General features: G+C 44.0%; 1 protein-coding gene across 3 annotated transcripts in view; it reads left to right on the top strand.

Moving 5' to 3' along the window:
- Nucleotides 1–18737, top strand: part of ZDHHC14 (zinc finger DHHC-type palmitoyltransferase 14) — a 670162-nt gene that overhangs the window by 394162 nt on the left and 257263 nt on the right. For 2 of the 3 annotated variants that reach the window (XM_069607727.1, XM_069607725.1), the window contains exon 2: nt 1967–2139. In XM_069607727.1, coding sequence (XP_069463828.1) covers nt 1967–2139 — 173 coding nt within the window. The remainder of the gene's footprint in view (nt 1–1966; nt 2140–18737) is intronic. The other variant, XM_069607726.1, reaches the window with a different exon arrangement.

Below are 18737 nucleotides of genomic sequence, written 5' to 3'. Positions count from 1 at the left end.
GCAAATGAATTGGGATAAATTGACTGCTTGCAGACAGGAAAATGGGGAGTCAGTTGTAAGATATTTTGCAGAAAAAGAAGAAGCTTTTAACTCGTTTAGTGGAATGGACATGGCTATGCCAGAGTGACGGAAAGCCTTTTGTTCACATTTTGTAGAAGGATTGATGCCTCACCTGATGCATGATACTTCCCACTTCAAAGAAAAATATTCCACGGCCATTCAGAGCCCAGATAAAATCGCGAACGCTGTGCATGTTGAATGCGCATTTACTGAATAAATAGACTTCTAAAGATTTGTTGCAACACCACTTTTCAGACAATGAGCAAACTTGATGGAGGGACGCATGTTCAGAAAAGCACTGGTTCTTCCTCCAGTGGCAGCAAACTGGTGAGGAGCCGCACTGCCATTGTGACCTCCTTTGACAAGCTACTTATGCACACAGTTGGTTGCGGACAAAATACTGAATGCTGCACTTCAAATTGGCCAAAGTGCATTTGGAAGAAGTAGTAGTTGCACATCCCAGATATGTGCTACGCTGCGATTACCCAGCATCACGAAAACAGTCATACAGGTATATGTTTGCTCTGTATAGTGTACACCAACGACTATAGTGAGCGGTAGGCACCTCAACGTTTTCTTTGTGCCAGCTGTACAATGTTGCAATTCCTGTGTTCTAGACAGAGATGTCAGATCGTAAAATAATGTGCGTGGAGAGAGACAGTGGCAACCCCGTACCTCACCGCTATGCTCCTACCGGCTACCTAAGATCAGTCGCTGGTCTGTCATGGCTACTTAGCAGATTGGAAATGGTTACAGGGTTTGCAAAGCATTAGTAATTTGTTTTGTCATTAGCAGGCTTCGGGCAATGTGGGGATGGGAATTATTAAAGGGAGAGTGCACACCCACAAACTTCTAACTTACAAATTACTCACAAAAACCTACTGATATCTGCAAACACCGATCTCATGCAGTGTAATTTACCGTAGAAGTTGTGGTGTAACTAAGCTGCAGAAGGTGTGAATGTTAAAATGTTGCCTTAAAAATGTGTGGAATGGGTGTAGAAAATAGAAATATGTCATGGATTTTGCAATGTGCGAGAAAAAAAAACGAGCAAAAATGTGCTTTATTAAGGGACTAACAATGTTCTTTCAACTAAGTTTGCTCTGGCACAGTTGACTATGACACACTTTGTGCCAGGTGCGCCATCACTAAAACTGGCACATGTTTCTTCCATTTGTGACTTGGGTGCCGATTCACTTGTGAACCTCCTGAAGCTATGAGCAGGTGTTGATGTAACCTATGCCTGAAAATGTGATCCGCTTTTCATTGCAATCATTTCTAGTGAGGGTGTGTCTGCAGGAAAAGGAGGTCTAAATGATACTATAGATTGATCATCTGTTAAAGCTGGATGAAATGAAACAGATCAAGGCAAGGCTTCAACCTGTATTATAGACAAATAATGTCTGGTAAACCTAATTCTGGATTCCTGAAATAAACAGAAATATTGGGACTCAGAAGGTATCCTGGAGCTAACAGCTTATGTAAAATAAGGAAAAAACCCATCCCTCCATTTTTGGCTCGCTGAAAGTACCTTAACGCATATGTTTTACCTCTTTATAGTAAGTGACTCCTGGTTTTTGGTTTGTTTGTTACTGATTTCAATAAATGCAGAGAACATTAATGTTACTGCACTAGCACAATCAGAATTTCACAAGACCTAGTAGGACCGTTTTTGTTTTTGTCATCACGGTCCCCCCACCCGCTTTTGTCTTGTTGCACCTTGAAACACATTGTGTATAGGCGCATTATAAATACCCTATAAATAAAAATAAAAAGAAACAAAATGGGTGGTTCCCTTAAGATGTGAGGTGGAAATTGAAAAGTTGAAAATAAACTGGTTACCAATTGCCATCCAACCGACAGTCAGTGGGTGTACTGATAATGGTATTTTCTTTTTGTTTTACAGTTGTCCATATTTGGCAGTGAATATCACACCAGCTATCCCTGTGATCGGCGGGATTCTCTTCTTTTTTGTGATGGGGACCCTGCTGCGGACGAGTTTCAGTGACCCGGGTGTTCTTCCTCGTGCCACACCAGATGAAGCAGCTGACCTGGAAAGACAAATAGGTAACACTGAAGGTCTGTCCTTGTACGTCCGCCCACCCTGTCTCTGTTCTCGGGATGGTCGGGGGCTCCATCTTGCTTTTGAAATGTTCAGAAATTGATTGTTAAAAGCATGTAGTTTTACAATCAGATGGCCCTTATAAATCGCTATGTTGCACTCTCATATTTGGATTGAACACCTGTTGTTGGATCACTCGCTAGTAGTTGCTGAATCATTTTTGCAGCTTTTAGACTTCCTTAGGACAAGCCCTTTCCCTTTGGTGTTTAACAGCTTGTGTTAAACTCTCTGAGATAGTCCACATTCAAAAACTCTCTGTATTAGACATTACCTGAGTGGCTCTCCCCATCAGTGTGGTGCCCCTGTTGTCCTGTCCAGAGGTTAGCATGGAGTCTTGTGCGCCCCTGGTCTAAAACCGCCATACTCTTCGTTAGTTCTTTGTTGTTAATCTACAATAACTGGTTGGTTTTATGTCACATTTTACCAAAAAGGCACAAACCAAACTACATGCAAAGGGGTAGAAACAAAGAGGTTGAAAAAAATAAAATGTATTTGATAAAAATAGAAATAGAAATAAAATCAGTTACAACTAAATGAACTTTAAAAAATTGAATAAAAAAATAACATACATAGAAAAAAACATAATCCAACTGAGGGACTATGCAACAACCCCCAAAACAAAACACCACCCCCACCCAAGCCGCACTACCGCATGATTTAACATGAACATTAAAATACTAAAAACATGGATCTGTCAAAATTTGTTTTTCAGATGTCAGTGAATCCTTCTTCTGTGCCAAATTCCTTCTCTTCCTTCTTGTTACTCCAATCTCCGTTGTCCACTTAAAAAAAAAGACAATCGGACTGGAGTCAAGATGGCAGCACCTGAAGCCTCTGGTCGCTCCTGTCCTTGAGGCTCAGTAGGCTCACTCTTAAGATGCTGAACTGGCACAGTATGAAATAAAAAAGAATACCCCCCTGCCCTGTCAAACCATGTTGTAACTATGGGGTAGCGCCAGGGTACCGCGCCCCCCACCACCCGTTTATATAAGCAAAACAGCCCAGAGCCTGTTGAGCTTAATGCAGGCTGACGGGCATGGGCAGTCATCCTGGTGTGGCCATGCACTTGCGAGTCTCTAGCCTGAGTCTGATGAGTGGAGAGCAGTGGAGAGGCTGAGAGAGGTGAGAAGAGGGGTGCTGCTCCATAGGATTCTAGAGGGGGGGCCTAGTGGAGGAAAGGGGGCTGTAATCTTGATTCCTCCTAACTCTTCCTGCCCATCTTGGCAGTAGAAGATTCACACTCCTCTTATAGAGAGAGTGGGTGGCTTCTCTGCTAGAGCTCAGAGTTGCACGATCAGTGCGTGGTGATCTGGCGTTGTGACCCACATTAACAGTCAGAAATCGGCAAGGAATGAGAAGTTGGACCTACCTCTAGTGATGATGATGTGGGATGAAATGAAATCCTTGAAGTTCGAGCTCAAAAAAATAGGTCAGAGGTTGGGGGCCCTTTCAAATAGAGCAGCGTGCCTGCTCTGGTGTAAGAGCTAGTTAGTTTAAGGAAGAATTGGCAGTATCAGCCTTATGGGAACTCAAATATTTTAATCTTTGGGGGAGGAGTTTTTTGGGACATCTTTTTCAGCTGAAAACCTGGCATGCATCACAATTAACTAAGAGAACAGGAAGGGCACATATGTAGGTACCAATTAAAATAACATTCCCTTGCTTCTAGGTGATAAAACAATAAACACTGAATTGGTACCAGAGAAGCAAGACATATTAATTAAAAGCTCTCGAATACCAGGGAGTCACGGGGCAACTCTTTGAAGATGCTCTCAAGTCCCTAAAAACAATGTAAAATCTATATTAAAGTCTGAAATGCCTACTCTTAAAACAAGCCTCACACTTGCTGTGACACAAAAAAGAAATAGGGCCTCATTACAAGTGTGGCGGCCACGGAATGAACGGTGCCGGTAAGGGACCGGCACCGTTCATTCCGGGCCGCCACATTACGAGGTCTGCAGCGGGTCCCGCTCTGGACGCCTGGCCAGACCAGACGTGCAGAGCGGGATCTGCTAGCAGACCAGGATGCTAACAACGGGCCCGTCGTTAAAGGCCCGTTGTTTGGATCCTCCCCATTCCCATTGAGCCCTATGGGGGCACAAATGGGAATGGGGATTTTCCGGGTCCCGCGAAAGGGAATTACTGGGCCCTCCACGGTCGGAATGGCCTGGTAAGTCCCCTTTTGCGGGACCCAGACCCGGTACCCGGTTTGGGGGTAGCCATGCCACTAAAAACGGCAGGGCTACCTCCAAACTCGTAATGAGGCCCATAGATTTCCTTGGTACTCGAGTTGATGACTGGGACAATGATGTAAAAATGAATCTACTTGAGAGCCTCCCCCTGAAGACAGACAGAGACCTTGCAAAGATTAATGAAAGACCTTCAAGACAAATATGACGACCTGGAAAAGAGAACACAGAGGGGGAACATTGGCATTAAGTATATAAAGGATGGCTCAGAGGAAACCAGTATCCAGGAATTCATCAAAGGTCTCTTCACCATACTTGTAGGACACGATGATTTGGCAGAATCAAGCTTACAAGCTGGGACAACCCAAGAGAGACCCTAACGCCTCCCCTCATGATGTCCTCCATGAACTATGACAATGACTATGACTTCAGCACCATAGAAAAGATACTGGCCCTTATTATGAGTTTGCCGGTAACCCGCCGGTGCTACCAACAGGTTACCGGCATACTCGCCTTACCGTTTCCGCCACCTGATATCCTGGTAATACTGGGTTATTACGGGCGGTGGAAAGCCAGTAAGTTCCCTTTCCCAGGACTCCATGGGAATGGGAACCCTGAAGCACCGGCACCGTTAGTAACAGTGCCGGTGCTTCATTGAAAAATCTGGCGGTAGGGGTAGGAACTACCGGCAGGTCAGGCCTGCCAGTAGTTCACAGCCCCTACCGGCAGACTTGTAGTTTGCCGGCCCTGAAAGGGTGCCGGTTACTGTTGTTACCAGCACTTTTTTTTCAGATTGGCAAACCTGTAATGAGTCCTCACTGTCAGCCGCATACAACAGATGGAGGATATTGGATGATACATATAACTTTTCTAGGTCATCTCACCAACTGCTTTGGAAAGATGACAAGAACTCAAGCCAATAACTGACAGCTTGAGCCAGAGGACGATACGCTACAGATGGACCTTTGCATTTGGAATCACATTTTGAATCAATTAACGAGAAATCTTGGTCACTACAGAAGAAGAGGGTATGAACATTTTGAATGAGGATGTCTCCCCGTCTGTAGCAATGCAGGATAGGTTCCTTTGATCAAACTTAGAGGAGTATAGAGAGAGTGAAGGCACTCATCCGGTCAACGTAACAGAGAAAGACATCTTAAGGGATGTTCATCTCAATCACAGGGTGTGGCCTCTATTGATAACAAGATTTTAAAAAAGTGTATCTATGCTTCTTGAATCTTTATGCCGGGGATCTGTTGTTTTATCATTTAGCTTTATGCACATACATGTTCGCTTGCTGTAGGGAATCGTGGAGCAGGGGCTGGGTAGAGAGTGTGTTCATTGCGCCTGATATGCCCTATATGTATACTTCCGGGTGCTGTTCATGGGGTTAAGGGAAAGAATATGAGGGAATTCACGAAATAGAAAAACTATCGCAAATCACCATAGATATAGAAAGGGAAGCACTATATGACAAACCAGATCCAAGAGTCGTGAGCTCCCACTCAGAAAAATGTAATACTGCTGGTCCTAGGGAAGATCTATTCAATTTGAAGGCAGGGGTGTTGCTAGGTCTTGAAAAGATCCGGGGCTATGCTAATGTTGGGACTGTCGGGACTCAGGGCTGGCTATCCTTTTGCTTGTAGCCCCTGAGCTTCTATCCGGGGCTATAACCAAAAGACCCAGGGCTATATCCCCCTCAGCGCCCCCCTAGCAACGCCTCTGTTTGAAGGCAATGGCTAGAGTTTAGTCTTCAAACTGGTCTCTTAAACGATGGAGGCTTTTTAGGGAACTGAAATGATTCCAACCGCAGATAGTATGCCATCAGGAGATGCACCTACTCAGTGCTGCTCAAAAAAAGGATGGGGTCATTATGTGTCATTACGTGTTTGGTAGTAGTGGTAAAACTTCTGCATTACCTCATGTTTAAAGCTGTTCTTTTTTGACTGATTTTCAGAAAATTCCTCCATACAAAAGCATTAACGCACTCTGTAATACTGCATGATCCCAATGGAGTTCTTTTGACTCCCAAATGGGGAATAACAAGAGGGTGCGCATGACTCTAAATTATGCAGACCCTTCCCATTACCGCATTTGTGGTAATGCCAATTCACTTTGGCAGTATCTTTGTATACTGGATTTGGGTTTACATAGTGCAAAGCTAGCTGGAAGCAGCAGAGTGCTGTACAAGTACTCGGGGGGGGGGGGGTTAAGGAGGTCAGTGGAAAGGGAGGTTGCAGGTTATAGTAGCTTGGATCTCCCGTTCTATCAGGGCGGTATATACCTAGGAGTAGTAGGTCATAAATGGCAAGAGGTAATGCTACTAAACACACAATGACCCCTGGTGTCTTCAAAATTGTATCCAATATCATTCTTCTCCAGCACAAAAATCAAAAGAGCAGGGGTTAGTATTATGTTCTTTAAGAACTTTCAATTTTCAGTGGCTCACTTTATAACTGGTGCAGGTGGTAGATATGTGTTTTTGAAAGGGAAAACAGCAAGTGTATCACTGACTGTTGGCTTGGTATACGCCCCCAATCCATGGCAAGACACATTCCTGCTAAATCCTCTGGGATTATTGGTGAACTTGGTAGAAGGGGAGCTTGTGTTAGCAGCTGATTGTAATCAGGTTATCTGGTTATCTTTTTTTATTGTAGTCGGTTCTTTCTTCAAGAGCTGTTTTTACAGGTGTAAGGACAGCTTCTCCTCGAGTAACTTTAAAACTGAAGGATATGTAACTGATTAATATCTGGAGGCAGATGTACCCTGATAAAAAATAGATTGGTCCTAATTTGCACAGGTACATGGTACCTCCTCAAGTAGTGATATGATATTTTAATAACTGGGCCTGATTGGTGAAGCTTAAGATGCCAATATTGGATGGGCTTCTGAATCTAGTCATGCCATGATTTTGTTTACTATATGTGGCAAACCTTCAGGTGGCATCACTTCTCCCCAGAGGGGAGCCTATTTCTATGAGGCAAGCGAGTTGAGGCCGCTACACTATAGTCCACCTGGGGGTGGTATAATGCAGGAGGATCTCATGGGGAAGGACTCACCCTCCGGGGATAAGGATGACCATCAAAGGTACAGCATTTATGAGGACATTACCCCCCACCCCCACATACTCTAGCCTCTCCTTCCTCTGCTAATCTCTTTGCAGACAGTAGACCTAGGTAATACGGCAGAGTATCTCAAGGTTCTTGGAAGTACTGAGACAAAGAAGAACGGCAGGAACCTAGGTAATCCAAGTACTGGGCTGAGTTGGCCCACGGAGCAATGAAGATGAAACCTGTGAAAGTGACGAAGGACTTATACAACGGGCCCAGACACTGCTGGAAACCTTGTATAAAAATTGATAGTGGACTAAACACTGTATATCAGGCAGCTGTGGAAGACTGCAGGTGTGCTGCGCACTGAGCACAGGAGATACAAACCTGTGTCTCTGATCCAGAGAAAGCAAACTCCAAGGACGCTGGCAGTCCACCACATCTGATGATCGGCAGGTGTGCAGGAGCAGACCAGTTCACAGCAATGTAGAGAGGAGGAAGGAACGCAGAAGACAGCCAGGAACACTGTTGCACAGCCGCATGGAAAGCAATATGCTGGAGAAGCCGAACGAATGCCTGCCATCCCAGGAAGCCCCGGTGACGTGCCGAAAACCCAAACATAAAGGGTGGCACGGGAGACCTGTAGGGGATGCAGCGGCTTGCCAAGAGGGCTCATACAGTTGTTCCTAAGCCACTATGCAACCATAACGCTTGGGTGGCCCAGCAGGGGCAGAAAGCCTACACACCTTCCCCTCCTCATCACAGTGGTGGAACGGAGCCCGTTGACCACCAAGAAAGGGTTGAGGACCCCAAGCGCCATATTGAGGGGGAGAGCCCTCACAACAGTGGCAGAAATAAGTCCACTGACAGCCAAAGGAGGGTCAGGGACCTTAAATAGAATATGAGTCATCTTCCTCATGGCAGTACTTGGCAGGGGAGTGAACCAAACGGGCCAGATCAAAGAAGAACAGAAGCCAGGGTTGTGGACCCTACTAACACTTAGAATTGGGTGTTGTCGGTGTAAATCCCAATGAAAAGAAGACCAGGGGAAGGGAGCCATTCCTCCTGGTTGCAAGGAACTGATAACAAGCTACCAGGAGAAGGGAGTCATTATCCTGGTAACTTGGACCGGCAGTAAGGTACAAAAAGACCTAGGGAAGGGAGTCATTCCCCCAGGCCGCCAAGAAAGTATTGTTTGGAACTGTATCATCAGGGCAAGGGAGCCAATCCCCCTGACAACATGTGAGACACAAGACTGTTATAAGATTTGGGAACTGTTTCAACAAACCAGGAACCATATCCCAGGAGAAGAGAGTCATTCTCCTGGGACCAGAACAGTAGTGCCTTATTCTTTAGTTTTTAGTGTAAGGGACACAATTTATTGCTGCCATTAAGACTTGGATGGCTAGAAATTCTCTTGCACTAAATGATAACAAAACCAAGATCATTATTCTTGGTACTGGCTCAAAACTGAAAAGGTTTGACCCCCAATATGAAGGTTTTCTGATTGAGGGTAACAATATCCCTTGGATCATGTAAAAACATTAGGAATTTATTTGGATTCTCAGCTAACCTTTAAAAACACGTTTCACATTTGAGTTCTTCGTGTGCATACATGACTCATCGCCTATGGCAAATTTGCCCCTACCTGTCCAAAAAGAATAGGGCCCTGATTGCAGCAACCACAATTAATACCAAATTAGACTCCTGCAATGGCCTGCTGGTTGGCACTTCCCAGGCAAATATAAGAAAACTCCAAACTGTTCAAAATGGAGCTGTCAGAGCCATTTGTGGCTTAAGCCGTAGAGCTCATATTTCGACAGCACGTTGTAAATTACATTGGCTCCCAATCTCCAAGAGAATACACTTTAAGGCTTCATGTATTGCCTACAAATGCATGTCCAATGCTGCCCCGTCTTATCTCTGCTCTCGGATCAAGAGAACCTTCTGTAGACGCACTTTGCTTTCAAATAAAGGCAGCTTATTGACATAACCCAGGTTCTCCTTGAAGAGTATGGGGAGGTGCCAGTTTTGACTTTTGGGCTCCTATGACATGGAATATGTTGGCCTGTATGCTCAGATCCATCCCCTTCATTGGTCAATTCAAAAAAGGTCTCAAAACCTATCTATTCTATCAAGGACCACAGTGGGTTTATCACATCACCTTTATTCATTCTGGACATCTTTGTTTTTGTTGTATTGTCTTGAGAGCGCCCTGAGGCCTTCAGGCATGTAGGCGCCATATAAAATCTCTATAGAATCGAATAGAATAGATGAAGTAAGGTTTTCTTTGGCACAGGACATTGGACACATTTGAATTGACAGACATCCTGACAGACACCTTATCTTTAGTTGAGGCAGGGAAACCACTCTTACGAATAGGGATAGATAGGGTTTCTCTTTCTTTTGTATTCAATAAAAGTCTTTAACTCTAGTCATGCCACCTTCATGTCAGCCTCCTTCTTCTGCACCCTTACATATAGGATTGGGGGGATTCCATGTACCAAGCAATAGGGAATGGAGGAGTTTTTTCTTAGGGGCCCTAAACACAAACAAGAATTTGAAGAAGCAATCATTCATTACTTTAGAGAAAACACACCAACTGGTGCTACTTTGGGAAGCACAATGTATGCATTGAAATATGTAATTAAAGGTAAGCTAATTAACGATCTCCAGTGAAAACGAGCCCCGGGGGCAAATTGAAGAGAACAAACTTGAAAAACAGCTTAAGTAACGCAAGGGCAAACATAAAGCTAATCTTAATAAATTGATGCTTAGGAAATCGAGGTGGCTGCCGAGACACTCTACTGATTCGTATAATGTGCAATTCCAAGATGATTATTTGGGGGATACATCACTTGCTTTTCAGTCACAAGTGCAGAAGGAGATGCTTGAAGGGCCAAGCATTAGCGAAAATGTTCTCAGCGAAATCAAAAACCTGGTAACCCAAAGTACTGGACCCAATGGCTTTGAAGGGATATTATATACAACTTTGACTACCCCCAATTAGTTACTCGGCTGACTTTGGGAGTTGGATCTACATACATCCATCATTCTAAAACACAGTAAGGAAAAGTCCTTATGTGCATCATACTGAGCAATAGCCCTCATCAAACAGGACTTCTTACTAGAATGTTGGGATTGAATTACCATGATTCTCCCATCTCTAATTGATCACGAGCAGTGAGGATTTCACCCCAAAGTGTGCATTTGACAACATATATCTCCATGTAGTGGATAAAGGCCCACAGAGCTAAGGATGAAACAGCTTTCCTGGTGCTTGATGCTGAGAAGGCATTTGATTGGATCCTTTCTGTGGGTACTTCAGAAATAGTTTTTGGGGCTAAACCTATGTCCATTATATTAGCCAAATTCAATGGAATGTTACAGATTCTTACAGAGGGACAAAGCAAGGTTATGCTCTTCTTCCTTTATTGTTCAACAGTCAGTCATGGAGCGGTTTGTGGCTCATATAACGACATTATGAGAATCACTCGGGAAAAAGATCAACACAATATGAATCTCTATGAAGACAATGATATGCTCATATCTACCAACCCGCAGGTGTTCATCACAGTCATAGTAGGAGATATTATGAGTTTAATCTTAATTTTTGTGATCATAGAGCTGGAAAACTAGGACTCTTTCTCCAGTTGTCCTGGGTTAGACACTCTCTTAGATATTTGGGAGCTGTCTGGTGGGGGAACTCAGGGAAATGTATGGACCTATTTCCCCCACACTTTTAGAGACTATGCAGCAAAGATTTCAATAGATGGGAGGGGTTAGCACTAACGCAGATTGGAGGATCATTCTGTGCGTGGTTCAAGCATTACCTATCCATCTTACAAAGTTAGACTTAAAGGTGGTTTGAAAGGTAATCATGAAATTTGTTTGGGGTGGGAAGGAATTAAGACCAAAGAGAACATTATTATAGAAACCAAAAGAGCAGAGTGGTTTGGAATGTCCCAACATCATTAACTATTTTCGTGCCTCTCAGATGAGAATTCTAGTGAGTGTAGAAAAGAGAAAGTCTTCCTTTATATTTGCTTCATATGGTTGGAAGCAATCATGGTTCTTGCCGAAAGCAGCAGGCAAATTTGCTATAGGTGAACCCCATAACTAAACTTACTTGGAGGTTTGGGATGAAATACTTCAATTGGGTGATGGATCATGTCCCTCACCCTTCACTTTGATATTTCAAACTCCTGATTTTGTACACAGATATTATTATCAGGGCTTTGCTGGATGGATAATAGTGTATTGCTTATAAAGAAAATGGGCGGTAGGTTCGCACTTGCATGTCTGCCAATTATGTCTTTTAGAAGGTATAAAACAAATGAAGGACTGAGGTTTTTTTCTATTCTCCTTTTACTTTGTGTCTGAGGGAGAGGGGACCCGTACCAGTACATTTTCCACGCTTTATTTTACACGTGGTAGCTTCACAGTTTTTTGAGAGCCTGACCTCCCGGTGAAGGGACAATTCAATGGGTGTTCTGGGTAAAACCTAAATTGCTACTTTTGAACATTCTTGTTTTAATGCCAAAATATGCATGCCTCCATCTTTACTTAGCTTTTTCTTAACCTTATTAGATCCTTAGGAGCATGGGTCATGGATAAAGCACCAACTCATTTGTAGGTGATTAATACGAGTATAATGTCGCCATTACATCTCATAACAATGTTTATAACTACAACATTGTGTTACAGTATCCCATACGAATTATAATACTTTTTCAGAAAAGATAACATTTTTGTTTGCAAATTGCACTATCAAAAAATACCCTTCCTAACATTAAAGTAAGAAGAGGCACTTATTTCATTATATTTGTCTACCTGTAAATAGCTTTGTAACCATTGTGATTGAGAAAATTCATTTCAAAGGCGCACATAGCTTAAGATACTTTTCATTATCTGCCGATAAAAGTTAAGAAGAAAGGGTAAAATACCCTTTAGAAATGATGGATTATGCTTATATACACCTGAAGCAACATACACAATTTACTGGACTTAAAAACTGTAAAGTTGAACAATTAATACATATTTTGTTTAAATATGATAAAATATTCTTTTATCATAGGCCATCATAATCCTCCATCCATTTTTGATTAATCACTGTGATTAATCTGATGAACTCATCACTCCTTTCCTGGAGGTAGTCTCTGCTCATGTGGCCAGGGGATGGCAGCTACTACCTGACCCTGCGGGTGGCTATGTGAGGGGTATCACATGAGGGGAGGCGATCCTCAGGGGGATGGACAGGCATGATCCGATGAGACATTGTAACCCCCCTTTCCTTTTAGGGATAACCCCCCCATTCGCCATGCCTTGATGGCATATTGTCATAAACCCCTTCAACATCCTGCAAAAGCTGCTGACAAAATTTATGAAGATTTTACACTTAGTAAAACAACATGTACTGAGATGAGGAAGAGGACTGCCATAAGAAAGAGTGTGAATCATATTGCGCAGTCTAGTGTTGTGAACAATGTGATTGGGCCAAGACATTTCCCAGCCTGGAGACGGGCGTTTAAATCAGCTACCACTGAAAGATGGAGAGAACTTCCTTTTCCAAGCATCGGCTTGGAGACCGACGAGAGATGCAGGTTGCAGTGCAGAGCAGACTGTGTCCCAATCTGGGAGCGAACCCCGTAGGCAGACAAGTGGAGTCGGTGAGATAGGGAGCTGTCCCAAGCACTCCTGGCCGGTCAGGCAGTCCAGGAAGCAGAGAGGACCGAGAGCCGTGGCCGCACAGCACTGTCTGCGAGAGGAGAAGTGTACAGGCGAGCTCCAGACTGGCCTCGTAGAGAAACGGTTTCAGCTGGAGAAGAAGGAAGTTGTGGCAGGTACTGGAAGCCAGGACGTGTCTCATTCCAATGCAAAGAGCGAGAATGCTCTATGCCGCTGACCAGCGAAAGCTGCTCGAAGTCCAGCAAATAATGAGGCGAGTACCCGAATACATACAAATGCAGTGAAAGAACGTATATGTTGCTGGTGAACCCAGAGAAAAAAGGGGTGTGTGGAAATTGAGGCAAAGAGACCCTGAAAGAAAGAACTGATTGCCGAGAGTGGGGGGTGGAGGGAGTAACTCTCATTGGAATCAGTTTCATCTTCAAAAGGACATTGCTGTGAAGTAGCTTGGGGAAGACCTATGCCCCCTTGCATTGAATGAGAAAGAGGGATTGTCACAAAGTCCAGGCAGGCGAGTATACCAGGCAAACTGCGTATCTGGGGTTCTAACTCATAAGGAATTGTACAAGAGAACCCGGAAGGTGAGTATAACAGGTGTTTTTGCGAGTCTGGGACCCTCACCTAAATTGTGTAAAGAAACTGTATAAAATAACCTGGCAGGGGAGTATACCCGGTGTTTTGTGAGGCTGGGACCCACACCCAAGTTGTGTTATCTTGGAAAGAGAATCCCAAGGAAGACCCATGCCCTTAGGATTTCAAATGTATTGAATGTGGAAAAAGGCCTGGGGAAAGGAGTCATTTCCCCTTGAGTGAATTGCAACAAAGGAGGAGGGAGTTATCCTCTTGGGATATAAAGAACTTGGTTATTCTTTGATCTTTTGTTTTGGTGGAGAGAATCCTGGGGAAGGCAGTCATTCCCTCTGGAACTCAGAACATGATCCATTTGGAACTTTGGTTGGAGTTATACCTTTTGTTGAACTTGAACTTTTACACACTTTCAAAGCCAAAGAAAATACCCTTAACACCTTAGAATTTGTTTTAGAATGCAAGGGCTAGGATAGGATTTTGGAAATAGGACATTTTTGCTTTGGACATCATGACACAGGACATACCCTAAGTTTTGTTTGAGGTAGGGGAATAACTCTTATATTAGGGATAGTGAGGCATTTTCCAATCCCTTTATTATTTAATACAAGTTTATGACAATCACCATGAGTCCTCTGTGTCCGGGTCTCATTCCTGGTTCCTCCCATCACCCCGAAGAAGGTTCCAAACAGAAAGGAGATCAAATATGTCATCCCCTGTAGAAGTTTCCAAACAGAAGGTAACTGAAACATGTTGTAACTTTGGTTTGCTCAGAGAGAGCCATAAGGGCAACCTTTGAAAAGTGTTGCGACTACATGTTAATTTGTCTTTTCATGTTAAATGTGTTTGGATTACAGATAATTACTTGTTGGAGAAATGTGTTGTTTTAATTGTTTAATGCTGTAGTAGGGGTAGATACAAAAAAAGAGGTTAGCTGGGTATACAAGCTGTAAATATTTGTATTATCGTGTGTATTACATCAATGAGGTCTAATAAACACATACTTGTGTTGCCAATAAACTGTGAATGTTTGGCATATAAAGAAGATTCACAATATGGAAGGTGGTTTCTCTTTTTGTTGGTTCTAGTAATGCCCCATATAATTCTCACAATCTGGCCTTGCTCAATATTGTTTTGGGTAGATGGTGGATCCAAGAACCTAGGAGATTTATTTAGCAGAGGGATGAGAGAAAGCTTTAGGAATGTATTCTAATTGTAGCCTCTCCGGAACTGGTACATTCCAGTACTGACACCGTAATCATTCTCTATGCAATTCATCCCTCTTAAAAAGAAGGTTGGAGCAGAGACATGGCAGACTTGGAGAGAGTACTCCAGCAGACGTCTTCCACTATGACTATGGGGTTAGTCTTGGCCCTCTACAAAGCTATTTAGAAACTGAAAATCCCTGGACTCGACAACTATAAGAGAGGTTGTGAGAAAGACCTGGAAGGACTACACTTATAATTTCTGGGAGGAGGTGAAGAATAGCTAAAACTTCTCATAGTGTTCAGGTCCTCTGAATTACAATATAAAATACTGTGCCATTGGCACCTCATGCTAGAAATGCTGCACACACTTTGCCCGAGCACTGCTGGGTTATGCTGGAGGAGTTGGGGAAGGACAGGTTTTTTCACACATATATGGTTTCACTGCCCACACTTGCATGACTTTTGTTTGGAAGGTAGGCCCTCCGTTAGAGAAATGATTTATCATCCCATTCCTGATGCCCCCGTGTTTCTATCGTTGGGTGTATCTAGCACCGACAATGAGCGACCCATTGCTGCGGCAAAACCCTAGTTAACAGCCAGGTGTTAGCAACTAAACGGTGTATTGTTTATTTTTGAGACAAGAAATATGTAGCATCTAAAGTAACGTGGCTCTCCAGATGCTGGACCATGCCAATGATGGAGTGAGTGACTCTTGATTTGCTTGGCTCCCTCTATGGCTTGTCTTGGCTTTGGGTTCCCTTTGTGCCACTGGCTGCAAAAGACATTATGGGGCTTCATTGTCCACAAATGCTGTGTGCCCTGAACTGGTTTGATATCAGATCTTGACTTCTGTGATTTTATTGTACAATATTGTGACCTTTCTTTATATCTTTGGTTGCTGAAGATGGGGAGAGGAGGGAGAAGGGAAGGGGCTGGGCATGATGAATAATTGACCACGATTGAGTATGTTTCTGCACAAATAGAATGTTTGGAAAATAATAGTCACACATAATACGTTGTCCACAAACTCATTTCAAGCTTTTCAAAGCATGCAGAAATTAAAGACATTGGGCCCCATTACGACCCTGGCGGTAGAGTAATCAGACCAGAAGTGCAGAGCGGCACCCGCTAGCAGAACAGGATGCTAACAACGGCCCCGTTATTAATGGAACCGTTGTTAGCATCCTCCCTATTCCCATTGAGCCCTATGGGGGCTCAAATGGGAATGGGGACGTACCTGATCCGGGTCCCGCGAATGGGAATTAGCGGGCCGGCCAAGGTCGGAATGGTGCGGTAATTCCCATTTTTCAGGACCCGTACCCACGTTTGGGGGTAACCATGCCACTAAAAACGGCTGGCTACCTCCAAACTCGTAACGAGACCTATTCACATGATAAACCAGGACAATACATGGTCTGCACTCAGACAGCTTCTCTGATGTTATCATTCCAGAGTGCATGATAATGAAACTGGTGACCTATTGAATCCATTTCCACATTAACTTTTTACAGTGCTGTAGTTGTGACCTGTTGTCCAGGAAATTAGTGTTAATTGTTTTTTTTTGTCTGTTTCTGTAGTTCTATTGTCAGGCACAGGTGTGTAATCTAAGCAGATCAGAGAGCCCCTTTGTTTTTAACTACTGCAGTATTGATGAAAGGCAAGCACATTGACACCGGTTATCTGAAGGTCAAGCGGGGGGGGGGGCAGGTCCTTAAGTTACAAGCCACTAGGTATTCCTAAAAAAAGTCACTTGCCACCGTAATTCTATACGTACACACAGAACGCCATTTCTTACTCACTAAGAGTCAAGAATCATCAACTAATGGCTAGTGGAGAGTGGACATTTTTCACCCTGGCTTAAGACTATGAGAAATATAGTGGCTATGTTTCCCATATTAATGGCAAATTAAGTTTCCACAAACACAATGGCAGTCATGTATAATGTTTCTGATGTCTCCTGTCTCCAACTGAATCATCAGCTGGGTGTCCTCATAGAGCAATCTGACTCCTTCTGTGGTTTGTCTTGGCTTTGGCCAAGGGGTGTGGTTTGAGCCCCATTTATTCTTCCGGAGACACTGTCACGAGGTGATCTTACTTTGCCCTGTTGGGACCGACGAGCAGTCTAGAGGTAAGGTCGACCCACGTCGGTAGCCACCATGTCACCCTTGTAGAATATACAAGGGGGACCTAGTAACCACTTTAGGAATCACCAAAAAAAGGGAGAAAACCCCCACCCCGAATGGCAGAGGAAAGTCCCTAAAAGAATCAGGACAGCAGTGGATCCAATTCAGAAGGAGCTGAGAAGGCAGGCACAGGAGAATCGTGGCAGCAAGGTAGGAAGGGAAGTACTGGGATGAAGAAGAAGGAAAAGGAGGAAAAAGGAACAGAGCAGGAACGGATAGAACCCAGGAAGGCAGACCAGGAGATCAGCATATAATGGAGCACAGGACCAGGAGAAAACGAGGAGCGGAGCACCAGGGAGCATCTAGGTTGGGGACTGGTTTACCAGCGTTGCAACGCCGCTAGGTTCCTATGGTCAGGGGCTATGAGCCCTGGGAGAGTGGTAGCCGGTGAACTACTAGACCGTTCACCAGTGTTCATAAAGAACGTGAGGGTACGTCCTGTGGACAGCCGAGAAACCCAGCATCTCGGCTGCAGCCTCTAGCGATGCCATATAGAACATCCCACGACACTATGCCCTCTCCTAGGGACGGTTTTACCAGGGTGTTGACAATGGAACCTGCGCAGGAGTCTGGTAGCATGGATGTAGGCAAGGGGTTCCCAGGTCCCTTTGCTGATACTGTAACCTTGCCAATGAACCAGGTATTGCAGCGCTCCACGATGATGGCGAGAGTCTAAGATGTAGGCCACCTCCTATTCAGGGTAGCCATCCACCATGAGCGGCATGGAAGGTGGTAGGTTACAACCAGGAAATGGGCTCTCGATATATTTTTCTTTAAGGACACATGGAATACAGGATCGATGTGATACCAAGTAGGAGGAAGTTCGTGTTTGAAGGCAATGGGTTTGATCTCACATAAAATCCTGAAAGGGCCAACGTACATAGGTGACAGCTTTGAGGGAGTCGAATGACGTGGGAGATACTTCGTAGCCAACCACACACAATCACCCACCTTACACTCAGGCGCAGTAAAGTGCCGAGGCTCTGCATATTCCTTATACCGCCTCTGGGGATTCTGTTGATGGTTGAAGTGCTCTTTATGTCCTTGTTGAATCATGGATATATTGTTTACTGTAGGAGCAGAGGGTCTGGTAAGGTTACAACAGGGAACGCTTGTGGTGAATTCCATAAATGCAGTGAAAGGACTGGTTCCAATGGCGGAATGCAAGGAATTGTTGTGGGTGAATCTGCTGTAGCAAAGTAAGAGGACCATTCTGCTGGGGGAGATCAGGTAAAGCAACATAGATGCTGTTCCATAGAATGATTTAAATGCTATTTCTAGCCATTGGACTGTGGATGAAAACTAGAAGACATGGCATGAGTAATACCAATCATATCGCATCAAGTAGTCCGACATTTCGAGTCATACTCGGTTCCTCTGTCAGAGTCAATAGTGGTAGTAGGCCATGAATCTGGAATATATCTTTGAGGAACACATGGGCCATCTTTGGAACAGTAGGAATTTTGCATAGAGATGTGAAGTGAGCCAATTTGGCAAATGCATCTGCCGTGCCCATGATAGCCATAAATCTGTTGGAAGGAGAAATATGCACCACAAAATCAGTAGTTATGTTTTTCCAAGTGACAGAGGGTGCATCAGCCTGTTGAAGCTTATACAGGGGATGACAAGCAGGGCTTTTCACTTGAGCACAA

Source organism: Ambystoma mexicanum, chromosome 4q (genome assembly GCF_040938575.1).
Source record: "Ambystoma mexicanum isolate Mex_15411 chromosome 4q, UKY_AmexF1_1, whole genome shotgun sequence".
Taxonomy (NCBI): Eukaryota; Metazoa; Chordata; class Amphibia; order Caudata; family Ambystomatidae; genus Ambystoma; species Ambystoma mexicanum.
This window is presented reverse-complemented; position numbering and strand designations above follow the sequence as displayed.